Consider the following 23,446-nt stretch of genomic DNA (forward strand, 5'->3'; position numbering starts at 1 on the left):
ATATATATATATATAAATATACACACACTCTCTCTCACACACACACACACACACACACACACACACACACACACACAAATATTATAATTGTGCCCTTATCATACTTTTAAATAAGCCCAAATTCAATCATCAAATACATAAATAAGCTTTCACGTTACAAAGTGCCTGAAATATTACATTTTATTATTTTTGAGGGGAATGTTTTAGTTATGCATAATGTGATAAGGTTATTTGAATGGAACTTAGCTCAACACTGAGTGCTTTATACTGTTGTCAGGCAGAAACCTTGTATCTCCATAGTTTAACTTTTTATGTTTGTTTGTAGATTAATGCCCTACTTCATATCAGCCGCACAACAGTTGTGAATATAACAGATCTACAAGCTCATAACGGGTCACACGCTATTTATTTATTTATAATTAAAAAGGAACGGTTTTGGACAAGGTTTCCACCCACCAGCGACGATATGCTAGCTTTTTTTTTTCAAAATAGTAACATCTGTTGTGACTTTGTTAGCATTACACATTTGGGAGAAAAAAACTCCTCTAAGAGTGTCTATTAGTTGGTAATGTCACAGCCTCAGTCACTTGCACACACAACAGGAGGAAAAATAATACAGACTTTTAAAGAGCAATGAAAAACCTGGGAATCATTAGTGGGAACCGTTATCTCCAAATGTGCTTCGATGCGGTCGGTTCTCATCTCAACATTTGAACCAATTCCCAACCCTAGCAGAGATACTCACTGTGGGATGTGGTGGTGTGTGTGTCGAAGAAATTCAGCCAGCAATGATACCTCTGGAGGTGTAAACGACTAAGCTCCCAGGTCCATTAACAACACCGATTTTTTTTACCCCCCATTTCATTTTCATTGCAAGGAATCAATCACACCAATGTACACACACAGACGCACAGACACACACGCACAGACACACAGGCACACGTACACAGGCACACGTACACAGGCACGCGTACACGCACACACACACACACACACACACACACACACACACACACGCACACACACTTACACACACACACACGCGCACACACGCACACGCACCGCACACACACACACACACACACACACACACACACACACAGACTCACACACGGACACGGACATACACACACACACACACACACACACACACACATACGCGCGCGGACTCACACACGGACACACACACACACACAGACACACACACACACACACACACACACACACACACACACACACACACGCACACACAGGCACACAGAAATGCGGATGGAACACCTTACCCTGAAGTTCTATTAAAAAAGTGCATGTTTGGATTCCATGCTGATGCAGTGAATGGTGAAAGCGCCCGGAGTGCAGTCTAGAGTGGTGCTGGTCTGAATACTATCTCAATACCTCAGGGCTACACTGTACCTGCATAAGTCTTGTAAAGAAAGGGATGCAAGAGGCGGATAAAAGCAGACCATTCTTACTTGGAGAAGTGTATCTGCACAGAAAATGAGCTCTATTATCAATGTGGAAGTGTGTGTGTGTGTGTGTGTGTGTGTGTGTGTGTGTGTGTGTGTGTGTGTGTGTGATGGAGACAGGGTCTGTGTGAGTGAGCGTTTTAGGTCTGGGGGTGTTGATTTTCTTTCTCCATTACATTTTATGCCTGTGATATGAATATAAATTCCTGGATTCACGTGTGCTATTTTTTTCAGAGGTTGAAATATATAAAAAATGCATTAACTGTGCAAATATGTCTAGTTGTTAAGAAAGAAAATACTAGTTGGTCTGTGGAGATTCCCAGGCCAGGGAATCGCACCAGCATATATCGTACAAAGAAATACGTACAAATACGGTAAGAAGGTAATGACAATAATTGTTTGTAATTTTTGTAAATTGCTGAAGTCAGCATTGTGTCATGTTAATGTGCAAATGCATTGCATGGTCGGGGTGAGCTAAGTCTTGCAGTAGCCAGATGATCAGATAGCATTGATGATGTAAGATGGTGGGTCTGACCTCGTGAGACCAGTATGCTGCCCCGGAAAGCCAAAGTGCAGTAACAAGTTTTTGAACCCACTGACTTATTTATTAGCCTTCATGATTTGAGGAGATAAACAATTAACACATGAACAGATATACAATTAGTGCTGTATCACTGGCCAATTGAAACACTTCAAAACTATTTTTTTATCAATGTAACCCAAGTAATTGTAATTTGGCTATTGCAAAAAATAGCAGATATAGACCGAGTGCCGCACTATGAGCTTTTTATTTTTATTTTGGAAGATTTGTGCAAATCATTGAATATATATATACTGTATATATTTTAAGCAACATTTTTAACTCAAATCTTCTGCTGCTTCTGGGAGGTCCCTGGAACAAAATATTTTGAGATGGGGGTCCGGGGACAAATACATATAGTTTTGGGGGTCCTTTACGTGAAAAAAGCAGAATGGAGGACCCAAATGCTGGAGAGACAGAGGCTAAACAGATCGGTTCAAAGTATTTATCTACTAAAAGGCAGGACTACAAACTGGTGGAACTAAACTAAAGATACAACACACGTAACATATCACAATGAACTAGCAACTAAACACTGGGAACAGGGAAGTATAAAAGCACAATGACTAACTAGACACAGGTGAACACAACTGGACAATCAACACAGGGATAGGCTGGGGAACTAAGAGGACACAGGTGGAAACACTGGTAATCACAAGACCGGTTAGACAAGGCAGGTACAGAACTACATGGGCAGACAGGAAGGCACAGAACAATACTACAAAATAAAGGTACACAAAAGCAGGGCAACATCAGAGTAACAAAATAACAAGACTACTGTAGATACAGAACAACAGAACAAAGGCCTAATACGTCCAACCCCTTAAAAGAGCAGTCAAGGATACAGAACAGTCCTAATAAGTCCAAGACCTTATGGGCAGTCAAAGGCTAAATAATAAAGACAAAGTCCAAGGCCTGTGACAATTATAGCAACATGAGTTTAAAAAACTGTTAGGATTTAGAAGACATTTGTAGAATCCCCCAGAAGCAAAGATTTGAGTTATACATGTTTGCTTTAAAAATATATATTTCAAGATTTGCACACATTTTCAGGATTTTTCTAAAATAGCAGATCTACAAGCTCATAGCGCGGCACTCTGTGTACATACTGCTATTTTTGAATAGCCAAAGAAATCTAAAAATGACACACAGATGCTTAATGGGTTAATTCTTTGGCTTTCTAGGGTAGTATGTGTGACCAGGTCTTGTACAGTATGTGCGTGTGTCATTGTGGGTAGTGCCATGGTGGCTAGCCAGTTTGTGTACCCAGCTGCGTAGACGTCATGCCAGGGTGTCTGTGGTGTCTTTGATCTCAGCAGGCAGAAACAAACAAACAGAGGTGATGGAACTGACATGCATGGGGCTTTGTCCAAAGCCCAATTTCCACAACTGTTCCCCTGCTGACTCTCTCCTCTTACAGAATTATGGCATCAAACAAAAGGCTATAAGCACAAACTCACTGCTGTTACAGAATCGTATAGCATCAAAAAAAGGCTATGCACAAACTCAATGCTGCTAAAGAATTATAGCATCAAACAAAAGGCTAGGCACAAACTCACTGCTGTTGCAGAATTATAACATCAAACAAAAGTGTAAGCAAAACTCACTGCTGTTACAGAATTATACCATCAAACAAAAGTCTAAGCACAAACTCACTGTTGTTTATTTGTTTGTTTGTTTTGTTTGTAATTTTTGAGAATGTAACAGATTGACAACAGATTGTCAATAAATCACTGATTGACAGTTTATTTGATTTATGTATGTATGTATTTATTTTGAATACGTACGGTGGCACTGCATTGTGTTTCATTTATGTTTCCTCCGTTGTCTGAATGGAAGAAAGCACTGGCAGATGTGTAGCAAACACAATGCCCAGTGCACATAACCTAGTTTAGCTGAACATTGATTATTGCTTCCTACTGGAGCCAGCTGTTATTAGTGCCCTTTTGATCTCTTTTCCCAATTAAATAACCTGTCTTAACGACACAGGATTAATTTGGTAAGTGGCCATTAATATAACTACGGCATACAGACATAAAACCAAGTGATTTGCATTCACACACGCGTGTACGCACGCACGCACGCACGCACGCATATAGTAAGCACATTAATTGGAACGTTGTGTTTACTCCCTCTTAGAACAAAGCAATATCATTTATGAATCCCCTCCTTCAAATCACCCCTCTCAATTAGACAATGCATTGTTACATTTTGACGGCCAACATCAAATTAATCTAAGATAATTAGCTTAAAGCAGGCCATTAAATTATACTGTCATGTTTTGTCATTGCAGCAGTATCTCAGGTTAATGGGGGAAAAAAAGAGAGAAAGAAAGTTGTCCTATTTCCCTTCTTCCAAACCTGGTTGAAAATACAAAGTTATTGTTTGATGTTGTTGATTCAGAAAAAAAATACCATTACAATTTAGACATTTATTTTGTTTGATTCATTTATTAGATTTTTGAATTAAGATGATTTACTGAAAAAAAATCAAGTACCTGGCCTGGTCTAAACAAATAGTTCAAGTCAGTATAGTTATAATTTGTTTAACATAACTGTACATTGCTATTCAAACTACATCAGGGCGTTGTGGTTTTTATACCATCTCTTCCCGTACATAATATAAGTCAGACAGCATCTCGCAGATGCTGATATACCGCATTCATTAAAGACATAGTAACAATAATTAAAATGATTTACTTTTAAACAATAACTTGGCAGAAAAAGGAATTCATGTTTGTGCCAGCATCATTAGCCTACACCCTACAGTATGATGGCCCAGTAGGGTATTGCTGCAATTACTTTAGCTTTTGTAATCAAATGATTCACCCTCTATTTTACAGGAAAAGATTAAGCTCATTACATTTCCCCTGTTCTTTTATGACTTGTTATTGTCTAATAAAGCATGAAAAAAGGAGAATTTCTGCATGCAGTAGCATTAATTTGATAGGGGTGCTCTACGGCCAGGGGCCCAAATCCTTAAATGCAATTACAGATGAAAAGGGTTTCCTTATCATTATACTAAAAAGAAAAGATTCTACTGGTAAGTCGGTAATAATATTACAAGAACCACACGTCTTTTTCAATACTTTGTCAAAAAGGATACAATGTTGTCTTTGCCTTTGGTCACTATTGCCATATGTAGTGGTTTGTGTGATGTAATTGTGATGTTTGCTCTGTAAATCGTAACATTTGGAAATGGAAGTGTGTAGCTTTGCAGGGTAGAGTGATGCAGTGTGTAAGTTATGGTCAGTAATCTTTATTTGTGAGGGTAGACCAAATAATGTCAGGCGAAATTAAAGTGAAGACAACCACACCTTCCATGACTTATGTCAATAGACATTTGGAGGAGAGTCTGATCCTCAGTGTTATTACACCTTGAGTGTTCCGCCGAACAACACATCGTAAATCTGTGTTAATATTATTTGGACTTGTTTTAGAGGACCTGGTGCTCCAGATGCTTCCTAGTACTGTAAATCTGTCCAATGGCTTTAATACATTGTGTCTGACTCTGAAATATAGCTAAATATAAACAACGGTGTCCCCTGAAGTGTAACAGACACTGAGTGCGCTCATTCCAGTATATTAACCTCCCAAAGAATCATCTTTTAATTGATGCACCAAAGTGAGAGCTCATTACTAAATGAGCTCTCTCAAAAAAATAAAAAAGCTCTGTTTAGGCCCAAATGATTTCCAACAATCCATGAAATCGTGAGTCAATAGTCGAAAGTTTGTTTAAGTAATTTATACCCTGGGGGGAAATGGAGACAGAATTCTCCCACATTAGCAGCTGGATGTCATAACATATCATAAAGCAGCCTCTTAACCCTGTCTGAACTTATCATGGCACCAATTAGTCGTCAGGAAGAGAAGGCCACACAACCAGGGATGTAATTCATACTCGTATTGCAAAAGGGCAACATTCCTCGTTAGTATGGAGAGGCACAATCTGTGGGGGCCTTCTGAGAACTCCAGGGTAATATGAAGGATGATGGTTCTGACAAAAAAAAGAAAACAGAGATGGAAAAAAAAAGCTACAAGAAATAAATATGAAGAAGTTATGTCACTGCAAAAGATAACATGACAGCAACAATAAGGGTAGTGCTGTCATACTCTGTCAACAATATTGTCCCATTACAATTCCTATATTGTTACCACATGAACCCTGGCATCCCTATTCTGGGGGGCGAACATTTGGCGAAAATAGCCAATCTACAAACTGACAACGTGTCGCAGCGTGACACGTTGTGAGCTTGTTATCGACTAGTTTCGGTGAGGGATTTGGTGTAGAGGGGGGGGGGGAAAGGAGCGGACCAATTATAGCCTGGGTGACCACGGTCAACTAAGTATAGGGTTTATGTGGTTAAATACACTTTGTAAATCAATGTTAATATTTTTCTTTCTTATCTCCCTCCTTCTCTTTGTGTCCCTTCAGGTCTCCACAGAATGGAGCGAGAATGAACAGAGAGCGGCTTAAAAAAAAGCATGAACTGGAGGTTTATTGAGGTCATCTGCTTCCTGTTTATATGGGACCATATAACAGTTCAGTCTTCCCGCCAGGATCCGTCAGCCACTGAGCAGCATGTTACCAAGCAGTATGACTGGCTCATCTCTGACCGCGGACCTTTCCACCACTCTCGGAGTTACCTCTCCTTCGTGGAAAGATTCCGCCAAGGATTTACAACCAGATATAAAATTTATAGGTGAGTCCACGTTCAGTCAAGCATTTCGTGCTGATGATGCCATGCAAGGCTTTACGATGCTGTCTTCTTAATGCTTTTTCTTTATTCCCACGGCGCTGGCCAGCAAAGCTGTGGTATTTCAATGGTACATTCAGGACACTCATGGACGATTTGCCATAGTGCCAGCACACATCAAATTGCAACCGCGCGCCTGCGCAAATCGCCATTGTTAGGTGTGCAAAGAGACTAAGGATGAATTACCACACCACCGAGTTGTGGGCTTAAACCCATTAAGACCTGGATCTGTGTCATTTTTTGATTTGAGCTAAAATGCATTATTTTACACTTTGGCTATTCAGAAATAGCAGATATACAAGCTCATAGCGAGTTCCGCGCAATGAGCATGTAGATCTGCTATTTTTGAAAAAACGTGAAAATGTGTGCAAATCTTCATATATATTATTTTAACCCAGTAAGACCGGGGATACGTCTGTGTCACTTTAGATTTCTTTGGCTATTCAAAAATAGCAGATCTACAAGCTCATAGCGCGGCACCGAGTGCCGCGCTATGAGCTTGTAGATCTGCTATTTTTGAAAAATTGTGAACAAATATTTTCTATATATTTTTTCAAAAAACTTTTTGGATTTAGAAAACATTTTTAGAATCGGCCTCAGGTCTTAATGGGTTAAAGCAAACATTTTTAACTCAAATCGTTGCTTCTGGGGGGTCCCTGGAACAACATATTTTGAGATGGTGGTCCGTGGCCAAATACATATCATTTTGGGGGTCCTGACATAGAAACATACGTTTTTCAGAATACTGTTGGGATTTCTGAAGACATTTCTAGAATCGGCTTCAGGTCTCAATGGGTTAAATTGGTTGCAGCTGACTGGCACAGTTCAAAATCTTTTATGTAAAAACATTTTGAAATCTTTGATTTTGACAAGTGCAAAACAATAGTTTGAGAATCTGCCATGGTATTATGGCCAGAGATGATTTGGCTATGCAGAAATGTGTGTGTGGTTTTTAGGTGTGTAAGTAATACTCATTGCTCATGCAGTCACTGCTATAGAGTATTGCCAGCTGCAGTGTGAATGATTGACAAACATTGTCAAAACAATTTGCTTCGAACTATACCACATGTCTTTAAAAGCTACATTTAAAGCTTAATGAATGTGAGCTTGATGTGGCAAGTGTGCAAAACTATATTCCTCAATGGCAACTGGTTAAATATTATGTATCACAGTCAGGGCAGATTGTAGGACCCAAAGTGTTTAATAACTCAAAAGGTAGGAATACAAACAAGGAACTGAACTCACTACACGCATTCACACAACATTAGACAATGAACAAGCAGGAACATAGTGCAAACACAGGGCTTAAAGGTGTAGTGAAATGAAAAATATGTTTTTCACACTTTTAGAGCATATCCGTGGTCATCATATGGGCACACCTAACAATAGATGCCCAAAAAAATGAAAAAAACCCATTTTTGTGTATTTTTATATCTAAAGCCCCTAAAAAGCCAATCTTAATTACTTCCTGTAAACGAAAACGTGCTGCGTGATGACATCAGACAGCCTTCATGAATATAAAAGAATCTTGATTACGTGCACCTGTTTGATTCCCATAGCTGCACGTTCTTCAAACACAGCTGGTTTTAATTACAGAGATACTCCGTTTTGAATCTCATTGAAGATGAGTGTATTACTCATTTTAAACTTCATCTGCACACTAAAATATGTATCTGAAAACATTATAGGTTAGAACTAAGCCAGGTAGTAGCAAACGCGCTTCACTGGCCGTCTCTCTCTCACTTGTAAACAAACACTAGCCGTGTGCCAGCACGGCTGAAGTGATTGAGATCCAACGTCCCATAGCCTGAAGGGATGGGACCTTCTGATTGGTTTAGAGTCGTTGAGCCGGCGTTTCAGGCTGAACCTTCAAAATAAAATGACCGAAAATGTCACTTCAGTGCGTCTTTAAATAGACAGGGAAATAATAAGACACAGGTAAACTCAACAGACAATCAACGCTGGGATAGGCTGGGGGACTAAGAGGACACAGGAGGAGAACATGACTAATCAAACGGGAGGTGAGACAAGACAGGTAACAGTAACTAAGCAGAACAGGAAACAATACTACAAAATAAAGGAACACAAAAGCAGGGCAAAGGCAACAACAGAGTAACAGAACACAATAGGTACGATACAACGGAATAGTCCAAATAAGTCCATGACCTTATAAGGGCATAAAAGGTCCAAGGGCTGAGAAATGCAGTCAAAGTACAAGGCCCGAGGAGCGGACCGTGACATTATGTGCATGTAGTGTAGTTCCACATGGTAACCGCCTTCCATTCCGACATCTCGCCACTCCGACTAGTGGCTTCCGCGTGCGGTTAGGGTTAGGGTGAGGGTTTGGTATAGGGTTCGTTAACGTCGGAAAGGCGACATGTCCGAAAGGTGCCATGTAACCGTTCCACATCATGCCTGCTGCGTGTTAAAGTGTATAGAACCTGAATATAGAGCCTGATTGTCAGGCAATGGTTCGGCACATTTTATTTGACAGTCTTAGTGATCTGTAAACTGAGTGCCAATGCAGCGTGTGAGACAGAAAACAGCACGATTGCCTACTTCACCTACTTCACTGCCGAAATGTTTCCCCTTTCTCCTTTTCTGAATATAGTGTTTTATATTTGTTGATGACATGCATTGTTGTGTTATGTTTATGCTATGTTGATGAATTGATACGTAGGACCACAATGGAAACAAGTCCCCAGGACTGTTTTTTGTGTTATCCTTTTAGCCTAAATGTCTGACTGTACTGTACCTTAACTGTTTACATTTCTGACTAATACAGTATTCAATCAATCAATCAATTTATAAATACCTGCTACACTAAATGTGCTTCCTGTAAGCTTTACACTGTATATTGGATAACTTAACCCATTAAGACCTGAAGCCGATTCTACAAAATGTCTTCTAAATCCCAACAGTTTTTTGAAAAACGTATGTTTCTATATCAGTGGTTCTCAAACTTTTCCATGTCAAGGACCCCCAAAATGATATGTATTTGGCCCCCGACCCTCATCTCAAAATGTTTTGTTCCAGGGACCCCCAGAAGCAAAGATTTCAGTTAAAAATGTTACCTTTAAAATAATATATATTCAAAGATTTGCACCAAATTTCACGAATTTTCAAAAATAGCAGATCTACAAGCTCGTAGTGAGGCACTCGGTGCCGCGCTATGAGCTTGTAGATCTGCTATTTTTGAAAAGCCACACTGTAAAATAATGTTTTTTTTTTGCTGAAATAAAAAAATGACCAAAAATTACCGTTCCAGGTCTTAATGGGTTAAAAATATAGCATGCACTAAGCAAACAACTTTGTGCAGATGATTTAGCAGTGAGCTTCGTTGCATGTCTAATGTGGCAGTAGTTCTAAGCTGTGCAGAGGAGTAGAGAGAGTGTCATCACTTTTCATAGGATATTATATGAAAAGTTCTGCTTAGGATATCATACATTACAAACCCCCATGAGATTAAGTTGCCTTAACCCCTAGTCCTTCCCTAAACTCCAATGATATCTTAATCTTCACCAGGTGATCGTGTTTTTAGCCCTGTGTGCGCGCGCGTGTGTGTGTGTGTGTGTGTGTGTGTGTGTGTGTGTGTGTGTGTGTGTGTGTGTGTGTGTGTGTGTGTGTGTGTGTGTGTGTGTGTGTGTGAGAGAGAGAGAGAGAGAGAGAGAGAGAGAGAGAGAGAGAGAGAGAGAGAGAGAGAGAGAGGGCAGAGAGAGAGAGAGAGAAAGAGAGAGAGAGAGAGGCAGAGAGAGAGAGAGAGAGAGAGATGTGTGTGTGTGCGTGCGTGCGTGCGTGCGTGCGTGTGTGAGAGAGAGAGAGAGAGCGAGAGAGAGAGAGAGCGAGAGAGAGAGAGAGAGAGAGAGAGAGAGAGAGAGAGAGAGAGAGAGAGAGAGAGAGAGAGAGAGAGAGAGAGAGAGAGAGAGAGAGAGAGAGATACTGTCACTCCGTCAGACAGTATTAGGTTGCTCTCATGTGCACGTTGGATTAATCAGATGGTAGTTTTCTCAGAGGGAGGAAATGGATCACACATGTGCGTTCAATGTGCCTTTTGGCAGTTTTCTGTGGAATGGCCAGTACCTACTGTACAGTATGGGGGCTGCTTTGGATTCCTATACAGTATGTGTGGAAGAAGCTGAGATGAGATGTATCAGAAGCTCATTAGCCTACACCACCAAATCACAACTTGAGTCATTTCCAATGTACAGTACCAGCACACACAAAAACATGTGTAATTACTTCACAACTCGGCCAATTTTGCATACAGATTTCCAGTTTTCCCGCCTTGATCATCTGACACAATGTATTCATGTGGAACTTCCTGGTGGGAAACTAAATTAATTTACACCACATGAAAGTCTGACTATGTTTTTTGAAACAGATATAACAGATACAAATGCTTGTTGTAGCTCATCTCTGCCCTGTGAGAGAGCCCACTAATGCAGAGAGAGAGAGAGAGAGAGAGAGAGAGAGAGAGAGAGAGAGAGAGAGAGAGAGAGAGAGAGAGAGAGAGAGAGAGGTTTTATGTTACTTTGACAAGTATTATCATTAGGACATGACACCTGGCAGAGAGTTGCGCTCTACTGAGCACACATCTCTTTATGTTATATTATTTGGTTGGTTGGTTGGTGCACTACAAAGTAAGTGGGTGAAGTTGTAAAGAGATCCAGATTATAGCATGACTGATATATTAAGATGATGTGAAATACAAAAAGGAAGAAAGAACACGGCTGCCGTGTTAAGTGGTCATATGGGTGGGCCACGAACACTTTTGAGATTTTCAAGTGGGCCCCGATCCAGAAAAAGTTGAGAACCACTGATTTAAGTGAGACATACAGTAGATATAACGTCAACATAAATATACATTTACAGTAAATACAATAACAGCAAATAAGAGACAAGAACAATAAAAGCCTGTCTCCAAAAGACATTGAAAATGTGGGGAAGTAATACATTCAATTAAAAGTTGTCGTTTTATTACCCTGCTTTTCTTGCTTAACTCTTTAAGCAAAGTTGCTAAAGGACATGGGTAAATGTCTGACCACTGTGGCTCTCACGTGGCAAGTCAGGTCATAAACGCTTAAACGTGTGCATATGTGGACAAACAATAGAAATGTACTTTTAAAACAGCTACATGGGGTGGTTAAAATGGCAAAATGGCCTTGTTGACAGATGTATTTGTAAAAAACTATATCCAGGAGAACTGTGTCAGAAGTTCAGAACTGTGTCAGATGCCAATATCAAGGATGCACTTTCTGTTTAATTCAGTTTAGTTCACATTTGTCACATGAGTATACTAATCTGCTTGAGTCATTTTGTGTCACAGTGAAGGAAGATGCAATCCAAATGATAAATGTGGGGAAGAAGTAACATGTACAAAGATATCACCCTGAGAATTGAGGTTTGAGGCACACCGTACATAATCGATAAGACGGAAGAAATATAAACCTTTCAAGACAGTCCCAGGGATTATATCAATTAGAATATCATGATTAATCTGTCATGTCAAATGCTACAGTATCGTTACATCTAGCAGCACTATCACAGAATGCTGGAATATGGAGCAGAAGATAGACCCTCCAGAAAAACGCGGTCAAAAATCCTTGATTATGCGGGCTAAAACTCTTAATTCTGCTGGCTAAAATCCTTCATTTTGCGATGAAATATGCAGTTTTTTTTGCAATTTTATGCGGTGAAATTGCGGGAAGTTGCGAAATATGCGGACAGTTGCGAAATATGCGGAAAGTTGTGAAATATGCGGCAATATGCGAAATATGCAATATGCGAAAAATGCGAAATATGTGAAAAGTTGCGAAATATGCGGAAATATGAGATGCGAAGCGCATATTATGCGATGCGATGTGCATATTATGCAATGTGCATATTATGCAATGCGATGCGCCCTTTTTGAGAAAACGTTACCCCTGCATAATTATGCACCATTTTGCTGATTATGCGGTAAATTCTGCGATCGCATAATTGCATTTTTTTTGGAGGTTCTAAGAAGAGATTTGCAACATTAAAAATGTCAAAACTGAAATGTTTACCAAAATGAGTTAGTAATTATTAACAATGGAGTTATTGTCATTTACTTTCATTTGCTCATGAGAGTAGCAAATAATGGCATACACAATATTCAACAAAAAAAAAGAAAAATGCAGCCTGTCCTACATCTAACTTTAACAGTAGAACGAATTGATGCATTGTTGTACAAAGGGACATCAACAACTTCAACAGTACTGCCAGTTTTCAACTTTCATGTATTCTTGGCGCCAAGCAGTGTGTTTTGACATGTATTAGCTGCCATGGCGTTCACAATATTTATCTCTTTTTCCCCTCTGTTTGCTTTGCGTTGCAAATCTTCTTTCAGTCGACTGGTGAGGTTTTGCAAATAGAAATCTAGAAGCCAGCTTCTTGCAGTCATGCATGTGCTTTGATTTCCTTGCACTGTGTGGCATAGGGTCTCAGTGAACGCAGCGGAGAGAGAGAGAGAGAGAGAGAGAGAGAGAGAGAGAGAGAGAGAGAGAGAGAGAGAGAGAGAGAGAATGATTTTACACCTTCATTTGGCAATTCTTTAACAGGGTGTCTTTCTGTTGGTTAGTAAGCTGCAGCCCCACTCCCTGCTGCCTGTACAGCCTTAATATTGTCACATGAACAGTAAACAGCTCATTTGCATAATATGGAGCTTTGACAGACTGGGGACGTTGCACAGAGACAGGAATCTCAGAAGCTGTGCTTCTGAAACTAAATCCCAAAGACATCGCGCAGCCGTCAGTTTGTGGAGGGCGAGGAGGGGGTGTTGCTGGGCACAAGCAGCTCCCATTGTGTCTCCCCTCTCTTTTTTAATCCATTCAATCCAGGAACGCATCTACAAAATGTCTTCTAAATCCTGTTCTTTCTAAAACTGTTTTCTGAAAAACGTATGTTGCGATAATATCAGTGGTTTTGAACTTTTTCATGTCAAGGACCCCCAGAATGATTTGGCCACGGACCCCCATCTCAAAATATTTAGTTCCAGGGAATCCCCCCTCCCCAGAAGCAAAGATTTGAGTTACAGTACAAATGTTCGCTTTAAAAATATATATACGTACATTCAAAGATTTTCACAAATATTCACAATTAAAACTAAAAATAGCAGATCTACAAGCTCATAGCGCGGCATTGTATATCTACTATTTTGTAATAGCCAAAGTATAAAATAAAGGTTATAGCTCAAATCTAAAATGAGTCAGATGCGTTCCCGGATGGAATGGGTTAAACCATTAGAGGCATCAAATTCACCCATAAATGCAAGGTGTCGCCTTGCTCATCACAAGACAATTAAATACTGCATCGATGCTGTGAAGAATACAGTGCACTCACCATTAAACATTTAATATCCGCAGTCACATCTGTCAGACATGTGCAGGGCTGAGGGACAAAGTGTCCTGAGACGTCTATCAACGTGGCACGCAAGGACAAATCTCAAAACACCTAGATTCATAATACTCCCCTTCGGCAATGCTCTGATCATTCCCCTCAAATTATTTTCAAAATGGTAAATGTACTGCATTTATAAAGTGCCTTTCTAGTCTTTCTGACCAAGCGCTTGACAATTTATTTCACATTCACCCAGTGGAAACCGTGTAAGGCAGTGGTTCTCAACCAGTGGTCCGGGGACCACCAGTGGTCCTTGAGGGGGTTCCAGGTGGTCCCCAACTAAATGATGGAGAGTTGGTAACCAAATGGACCCTTATAGGTCTTTAACTCTTGAGAGCGTAAAATGAAACCAAATGGACCCTTACCGGTCCATTTGGTTTCATTTTACACACTCAAGAGTTACATTATTGTTAAACATCTGCATTACTTAATTACATAATTGTTATTTTGATCTATTTATTTCTCCTATGGTATACCAACATCAATACAGCATTGTGGACAACATCTTATCAAATGATAACAAAATAGTTTTGGGTCTGAGAGTCTAAATCTCATCAAATGGTGGTCCGTGGCTCAAATGCCGAATAAATAATGGCCCTTGATATGAAAAAGTGTAAGGCACTAACCTGCTCAATGGGAGCAGCTAGGTGTTCAATGACTTGTTCAAGGAAACTTTAACCGGAAAGCCATTCTACCACATGAGCCACTGCCGCCAACTAATGAGAATATACAAATACTGCAACATTCAGTATATCACTGTAGTGAAAGAATCATCAAACAAACCCCAGAATATAACTTTGAATTTTGAATTCTACTTTAGCTTGTTGATATCTAAATTATAGTCACTTAAAATATTTGATGTTCAGTAATAAGTGTAATATAACTACTACTGTGTTTATCAAACACAACCTTTTTAGGACAATTCTCAAAGGCCATGGAGTTCTTTATTAAATCATTATATCTTAAGAAGTAACAAAGCTACCATGTGCAGGTTTTTGTATTTTAGTTGTTCTACTTCTCTTTGGCTGCCAAACAAGTACGTCAAAAAGTAATAAATGCTCTACTCTAACCGGCAATGAGGAGTGAATCGCTTTGTAAATTTCCCCAGGGGCTCCCTCTGTCTTGGCGTTTTAGTGGTGGAAAGTGGCTGAATCAGATTTGTGGAGAGACAAAGCATCCATTCCTCTCCGACTCTCTTATCAAGAGAGATTACCCTGGAGGCGTACTGCCCGGACAATGCCAACCTGATCAGCAACAAACAAATCTTCCTCATCTTTAATAACTCGGGTACTGTGCCTCATTTTGAAGGCCAAACACACAGATTTGGATGTGCCAGCCACTTGTCGGGTAATCTGAAAAGGTCACCATCACTTGAAGGGAAAAAACTCCGCAGGGCAACAATTACCCTCTACACCTAGACTCCTGTCCCTTAAAGAAATGATTAGAAAGCTTTGGGTAAGTAATTGTCACTGACATGTCGCTGTCAATTGCAATCGCAAAGCTGAACAGCCTTTTTCTCTACATTTTATGCAGATGATATGCATGAGTGTGCATTTCCTGTATAGCATTCATCATACACAAGACAGCCACTCTTGCTGCTTGCTGTGTGTTGCACTACTTGCCTGAGATTGAATCGTTATTGACTGTGCGTATCAATCTCTGCTTGAGTGAGTGGTGAAACTCAACGGCCTGTTTTGCTCACCCTAGCATCTCTGTAGCTTGTACTCTATTATGAGGTCGAATGTGTTTCAGATGATGTGCGTTCACTGTTTGGTCTTTGTTCGTAGGCCTCTATCTCAAGTTCTTGTGTGGCTGAGAGAAAATCCAATATAAATGCAAATCTGGTAACCATTAATGCATTTTAAAGGCTTCAAATCAGCATTGCACTGTAATCAAAGGAGCGAGATGGAGGTTGTTATTTAGAATGAAAATGTTTATGAAAATAGCACGGCCCTCATTGATCAGGGGTTGAGATGGGATGCTGCGGTGAGTGAATGGCGAGGCTAACCTCAGCCACTGATCAAACACTGAAAATATATCCTGGGTTTTAAATCAATTCTTACAATGATCTGTGGAAAAAACAACACTTAGGCATCACTCAGATGTCCAAATTAATGACAAAAGCAGTACTATTTTTGGACTGGATTGTTTTGCAGTTTTCCCCAGTTGCACAGACTTTGTACAGATCACAAGTGATTGGTTGTGGTTTTGTTAAGGCAAGGCAAGTTAATTTGTATAGCTCAACAACAATGCAATTCAAAGTGCTTTACATAAAACCATTAAGGGCATTAATTGAGTACATTTACAAATATTTGTTAAAGTTTTCTTGGAGTTTGTTCCAGATATGTGGTGCATAAAAATGAATTTCTCCATGTTTAGTTTTGACTCTGGGGACAGAAAGCAGACATGTCCCAGACCCAAGAGCTCTGCATGATTCATAACATAGCAGAATATCAGAAATACATGTTGCCCCTAAAGCATTCAGTGTCTTACAGTAGTATTTTGAAATACGTTTTTTGACAGACAGTAAACCAGTGTTTCTTGGTCTTAGCAACGTGCAGCTGTCTGGTCAATGTCTTTGTGAGACCTGTAAAGACAGCATTACAGTAGTCGACTCTCCAAATGCTGCTGAGATATTAATCCTTTAATCCTTGATATAATCTGTAAGGTGATAGTGGGCTGACTTTGTAACTGTCTTCAAAGGTTAGTAGCTGTTGACATTCTGGTCTCACTGTTTGTTTGTTTTTTAACATTACCGATTGAACCTGATCACTGACTAACTGTTCTTCCTTGGCTCCAAAAACAATTACTTCAGTTTTGTCTGTCTTTAATCAGGCCTCCCTCGGCCTAGTGGGAATGTGAGTGCAAAATTTCGCAGAAATTGCACGCTGCGTTCATAATTTGAGACATTTTATTCAAAACGGATCTCTCCTGCAAACTTTGGAAGCCAATGTTAGCCAATTAGGATATGAAATATCGGACACATCGGTCTTGCCCACATGACTATAGAGATATAGTGTGTACCGATTAGTGTGATTTTTGGACAGAATATGTAGGAGTAAAATCAAAAAATGGGTTTTGCAGAAATCGGCCTCCTGGTGGCGCTCTAAAAGCCAGATGTGAAAAATGCAGGGTAAAGGTTTTTAGACTGGTGACGTCAGTCTCCAGCCTATACTGAACACCCTTTTCCTTGGCCTCTAGGGAGTGTGCGTGCAAAGTTTCACGCAGATTGGTGCAGTTATAGGTAATAATGCTAATTGGCCCGTTATAGCACCACCATGAGGCTGATTTGAACATTTTCAAGTGGCATTTCTTCCTCGGCCTAGTGGGAATGTGTGTGCAAAATTTCATGGCAAAATTGCATGCTGCGTTCATGATTTGAGGCATTTTGTTCAAAACAAACAAATCCTGCAAACTTTGGAAGCCAATTTTAGGCAATCAGGGTGAAATATGGAAAATCGGACAGACCCGTGTTGATCACATGACTATAGAGATAATGTGTACCGATTTGTGTGATGTTTGGACAAAACATGTAGGAGTAATATCAAAAAATGCGTTTTGCACAAATCGGCCTCCTGGTGGCGCTATAACAGGCTCATGTGAGCCAACGGCACGGAAATCTCCTGCTTCCGTCACTCCTGCTCACAGACAGACGGACGGACCGACTGACCGACCGACCGACCGATCGACCGTCCAACACACGGACCAACACGCGGACGGACGGACGGACAGGGTGCAAAACATAGTCTTGGCCATGCCTTTCGGCCTGGCGGAGACAATTATAGACATAAAGTTGGCCTTGCCCTTAAAGTACTGTAGGATTCACACCAATTAAGCTCTGTCTGTGTCAGTTGTCCAGTTGGTCTAGTATTACATGCCACTACCATCCCACTCGGACAGTGGCGATGTAATCATCCAGATAAATATGAAACATGTTTGATAATTATCAGGACGGCCCCGCTCTTCTGTTTAGCAGATCTGGAGGTTTAAGATTGGATCTTTGAACCCCTCACACAACAGGATAATCTTGGCAGATAATCACTTCCGATCAGCCTTGAAGCACAGGAAAGCTGATTGTGGAGAGGGTAGTTTCCAACCCCAAATCTCCCCAATTCTTCTAGTGTGCACTCAGCTTCAGATTTAGCTCAAAGCTCAAATCAGTGTGAGCAGAAGTTATGTAAAATACACAATACAAAAAAACAATAACAAAAAAACAACAACATTGTTATTGGCTCAAGTAAAAGTTAAAAATAAAAAAATAATACAAAAATAAACAACTAACATACTGTGAATGTAAGCAGAGCATCATATTATCTAACACATCTATTTTGGCACATGCTGTTAAACACTGTTAGTGCAATTATAGCATCACATTTCATCCAAAGTGAGAAACTCTAATTTTTTTTTGCTGCATAGCCATATGCAGCAACCCACAACCAACCTCATGAATATACTTTTTTTTTGTCAAATGATGTAGTCACACTGTCATCACTTAGACCCTTACATTCTCAAATTCAGTCTCTGTTGCCAAAAGCTTGATTCAGTATTTGATCCCAGCCTAAACTTTGAGAGAAATGTTAACAAATCATGGCTCTAAAAGAACATGTTCAGGAATATATCCAGGATTAGATCAATTTTGGGCCAATTTAGGCCAAAATCATCATACGTGCTTTCATTTCTTTCATCCTTGACTATTGCAATGGTGGAATGGAATAAAGAAACAAAACTAATTATTTGTTTTGATATTTTACTGATTAAGTTAGATTGAAAACAAATGATTCTTGTAATGTTTTATTCCTCCCTGCACTTTATATCTCGCAGGCCTACATGTTAGGCCTGCAATATTTGTTCTTATTATGTTGCAAATTGTATATTTCTTACAATTTATTAAATCACAATCAATTTTGTAGATTGTATAAAATGCTTCAAATTGATGTTTCTTTCAGTCTGTATTATGGTCTTATAATTAAGACCATATATTATAGGCTTGTACAGATTCAGTATGATCTTGGTAGTGAAACAAATTATTTAACTCAATATTGTAAGCCTGGATATTAATGATCTTCACAAGTCCATAGTTCATGACATGACATTAAGCTAACCCCATGTTTAGCATGTACTGCATAAATCCAGCTGTGGTGTTTGAGAGACAAGACATCCTCATTAATTTGCCACCCTGGTCTAGCACAATTTGTTTAATGTAAGGGGATTATGCACCTCTCTAATTGAACATTTCCTTCATCAGCTTAATTAGTCTCCTCTCTAATCAGTTCACAGACAGTCACCTGATCAGAACTAGACATTAGTGAATGATATGCAGGAGATATTTGCATATGCAAACGTCTAGCTAACCTCCGCTTTGATGAGACAGATGCAGCATTTTCAGTCCTGCAGCCTTAAACAACCCTAGCATCCCTATGTTGGGGGGTGAACATGCAGCGAGAATAGTAGATCTACTTGTAGATCAGCTATTTCCGGCAAAGAAATTCAGCGTAGAGGGACAAAGGAGGGAGCCAAGTATAGACCCCTGGGGGACCCCGGTCAATGAAGTGTATCCTGTGTTAATGTACAGTACAGTTCAGTATTGTACAGTATTGTACAGTATAATGAGCTTTCTGTGAACTCCTTCATGTATTCGGCTTGAATATAATGTCTGTCAGAGGGCGCTGATCTAGGCCACGTTTATTTTTAACAGAGACAATACATATCTTTTGTCCTACTCGCGGCCTCTGCTGAATGAGTTTGGAAGATGAGCCATCCGTAATTGGATAGAGCAAAGGGGCCGGTCATTTAGATGCAGTCTGCAGATTTGCTGAGACAGGCTGAGGGGAATGTTTAATTCAGCGGGCAGCAGCCACACACGCAGAGAGAGACGGAGGAGGGGGCCTGAGAGAGAGAGAGAGAGAGAGAGAGAGAGAGAGAGAGAGACAGAGAGAGAGAGAGAGAGAGAGAGAGAGAGAGAGAGAGATCAGAAAGTCAAGAGAGATGGGACAGGATGTATTGTGAGAAGACAGAAATATTGAGGGAGTTGAGACACCATTAAGCAGCAAGACAGCAATGAGAGGCCAAAAGTGCATGAGAGAGAAAGTATATGAGTGACAGAGACAGATAGAAGGATGGGTGAGAATGGTGGTGGGGGGGGGGGGGTGGGTTATGTCAAAATGGGGGAGGAGAAAGGGCAGGCAGGCAGCCTGACAGCGAGGTCAGTGTCAAGGTGAGAACTAATCAGGGGCTCCCTCTCAACAACATACTCCCCTACTGCCCCTTATACCTCCTCTCTTTAATTTCAGATCTGTCGTTAGACTCGTCACTTACACCTCAACCATTGGGGCTGTGTTAATTCCAGCATTTTTATGGCATGGCTCTGCAGGAGGCTTGCCACCTATAAGAGGTGTGTTTGTGTCTGTGTGTCCTCTCGCAAACCCCTGGACTGATCAGTGCCAAAGGACAGATACGCAGAGATTATGCACATTTATATATGTATTTTTATAATGGAAGTCAATATAGCTCTGATTGGGTTGAAACCTTGCCCAACTCTGGAGTCATACTGTCATCGATAGATAGACAGATGTCACAGACTGGCCCCAGATCCACATTGGAGCCATATTGTTTAGTTTTTTTCCTTGAGGCAATAATAACAACAATCAAAGATATATTTTAAACAGACTCATTGTAAAAGTGCATGTTCAAGTATCTAAATAGATTTGGTGTGCATTAAACTTATTTCTATTAATTTACTATCTATAGACATGACCATGTACAAACCCTGAAAATTCAAAAATAAAGCATGAATACATTCTAATAGCAAAGTACTAAAACATGTAGAATAAGTCAAATCAGACTTGCTCATCAGTGTGGTGGTGTAAAATCACAACTATTTTGGGGGTATTAGATACTCTTTGTTTCTGGTGGTATGCTACGAAGCAACACAGGAAAACCATGCATTTGACACTACCATCTGAACACACCCTTTGGACAGCGGTTGACAAATGTCCGCAGTTGTCATAACACACATGTGGTTGTGGTTGTGAGGGCCTTGAGGTGTAACGTTTCTTCTTGTGTGGTGGAGAGGAGTAGGATGGACTGGCCAACTTTGTATGCTGAGTTGCTTCAAACTGTGGGTGAATGCCAGTCCCTCTTGTAGAAGTCAGGGATGTATCCAAACAGAGGGACGTACCACTGCACCTTGACTCGGCCTGGGGTCTTGTGCAATTGTACCATCATGTCAGAAAAATCAATGCCTCCCATATGCTGTTTGTAGGCAGGAATGAGTGATGGGCACGTGACAGCAATCGGTGCGTGGGCCTCTTTGCTCCATCGTTTGACAGTTGAAAGAGGCACAGTCCCACAGGCGTTGCTCAGGAGGTTGACATGTTTGTTGTCAAACCATTTCACTGCGATCTCCCCCTTCAGCAGACCTGTAATCAAAAGCTCCACATCCTTTCAACGATCAGCTCTTTGTCTGTCATCAAGGGAGCTCCGCCAATGCGCTTTGATCACACAGTGTCGATGCACTTGACACCAAGTTGAAACTGGTGAATTATGTTGTTGCAGAAGAAGACTGAAAGCCGTGGCTGTGTTGTGGTTTTGCATAACGTTGTCAACAGTTTGGCCCCTAGAGGTAGCACAAGCTACACCAAATCTCTTCACCGGAAATAGTCGATCTGCTGGCTCACAACGCCTTGCAATGCTTTGCAAGCTTGTACATATAGCTTTTAGACTTTACATGCCACCATGACCTCCTCCAGGCTGTGCTTGTAGGTGGATGGGATCAGGACACACTGGTTATGAAGCCTCGCAAAAAAAAGGGGGTTAATTTTGTTGAATTGGTCTGGGCTGTCATTGCATTGCTGATTATCACTAAACTGAATGAACCGGCATAACAGCCTGAATCTTTTCCTGGGCACGATATCAGCTATCACGTTGAAATATGATTCGTGGTGCCAGTAGTCCTCCATGGCTGGGAAGCTGAAAACACCCACGAATAGTAGTATTGCCAGGAAATCTTCCATCTCTTCAGGGCTAGTCTTGATTGGATCCCCCAACTCGCGGTCAGAATACAGATTGCTGTGTTGTGCAATATGTCATCATACTTATAGATTCTCTCAGTGCCTTTGTTTGGGCCTGAGGGTGAACTTGGGTCAGGCGTGTCTTCTGGTTCAGCCAAGGAAACCGTTTTTTGGGTGTTTTCCCCCCCTAATTTCTTCTTTTCAGATTTAAACCGGAAACACATGAAATATGACATGTTTCCAGTTTAAATCTGCAGCCGCTCCAATCAAGCAGATCTATGCTTGATTGAACCGGAACCAGAAACGGGTATGCCATTGTGGTGTGGGTGATGGCTGATATAAGCAATCACACAGAATCCAAATTAATTGGAGTCACACCTGTTGTGCATGTATCTACTCGATACACACTGAATAAATCTGTTATTCCCAAACATCCAAGAGAGAGCCCCTGTCATGACAGCAATTCCATCTGATCTGGCTTGTAACCCCTTGCCACTCTCTGTAACAAATGTGTTTGAAGCATCTACAGTACCTGTGCCCATGAGTGTCGAGGAACACAAGCCACAGAAGTGGCAGTTAGCAATGTTGTGCTACAGCCACCTGTGGTAGTTCGCTGACTACAGTTGTGCACAGAGAGTATTTAACAGTTTAGTCAAGTATGAAATTGTGATCATGAAGACGTATTTGAGCATGATATATGGAATAAAACTAGACATGATCATATTAACAAACATAAGTTAAATGAAAAGGCATTCATTTAAAAACACAGCAACATCGTTTTTTTTACACCATAAACATACTGTTTGTTCTTCAAAGATGTAGGCCCAGTGACTCAAAATGTCCTTTAGTTGAACAGAATATTAAAGGGTTAAGTTTAATCATTCATACCAACGATTGCGCCAAATGATTGTCAACAGCTTTTGTGAACATGCAGTCCTAAATGCTTGCACTTCCACACACACACACGCACGCACGCACGCACGCACGCACGCACGCACGCACGCACGCACGCACGCACGCACGCACGCACGCACGCACACACACACACACACACACACACACACACACACACACACACACACACACACACACACACACACACACACACACGTCACACGTCACACACACCGATTTCCTGGGGCTCCACCACACTTAGAATCACAGGGCTGAAACAGAGACTGGGCGTTGATCTCCTTTGCTCAGCTGCAAGTTTGGG

The 23,446-nt window shown here is 40.7% G+C and overlaps 1 protein-coding gene across 1 annotated transcript in view; it reads left to right on the top strand.

Moving 5' to 3' along the window:
- The window catches only part of brinp1 (bone morphogenetic protein/retinoic acid inducible neural-specific 1), a 142,741-nt gene that overhangs the window by 24,975 nt on the left and 94,320 nt on the right, over nt 1–23,446 (top strand). Inside the window, exon 2 of the mRNA XM_084047805.1 lies at nt 6,481–6,748. Coding sequence (XP_083903931.1) covers nt 6,531–6,748 — 218 coding nt within the window. The 5' untranslated portion in view covers nt 6,481–6,530. The remainder of the gene's footprint in view (nt 1–6,480; nt 6,749–23,446) is intronic.

Source organism: Gymnoscopelus microlampas (genome assembly GCF_963454915.1).
Source record: "Gymnoscopelus microlampas genome assembly, chromosome: 21".
Taxonomy (NCBI): domain Eukaryota; kingdom Metazoa; phylum Chordata; class Actinopteri; order Myctophiformes; family Myctophidae; genus Gymnoscopelus; species Gymnoscopelus microlampas.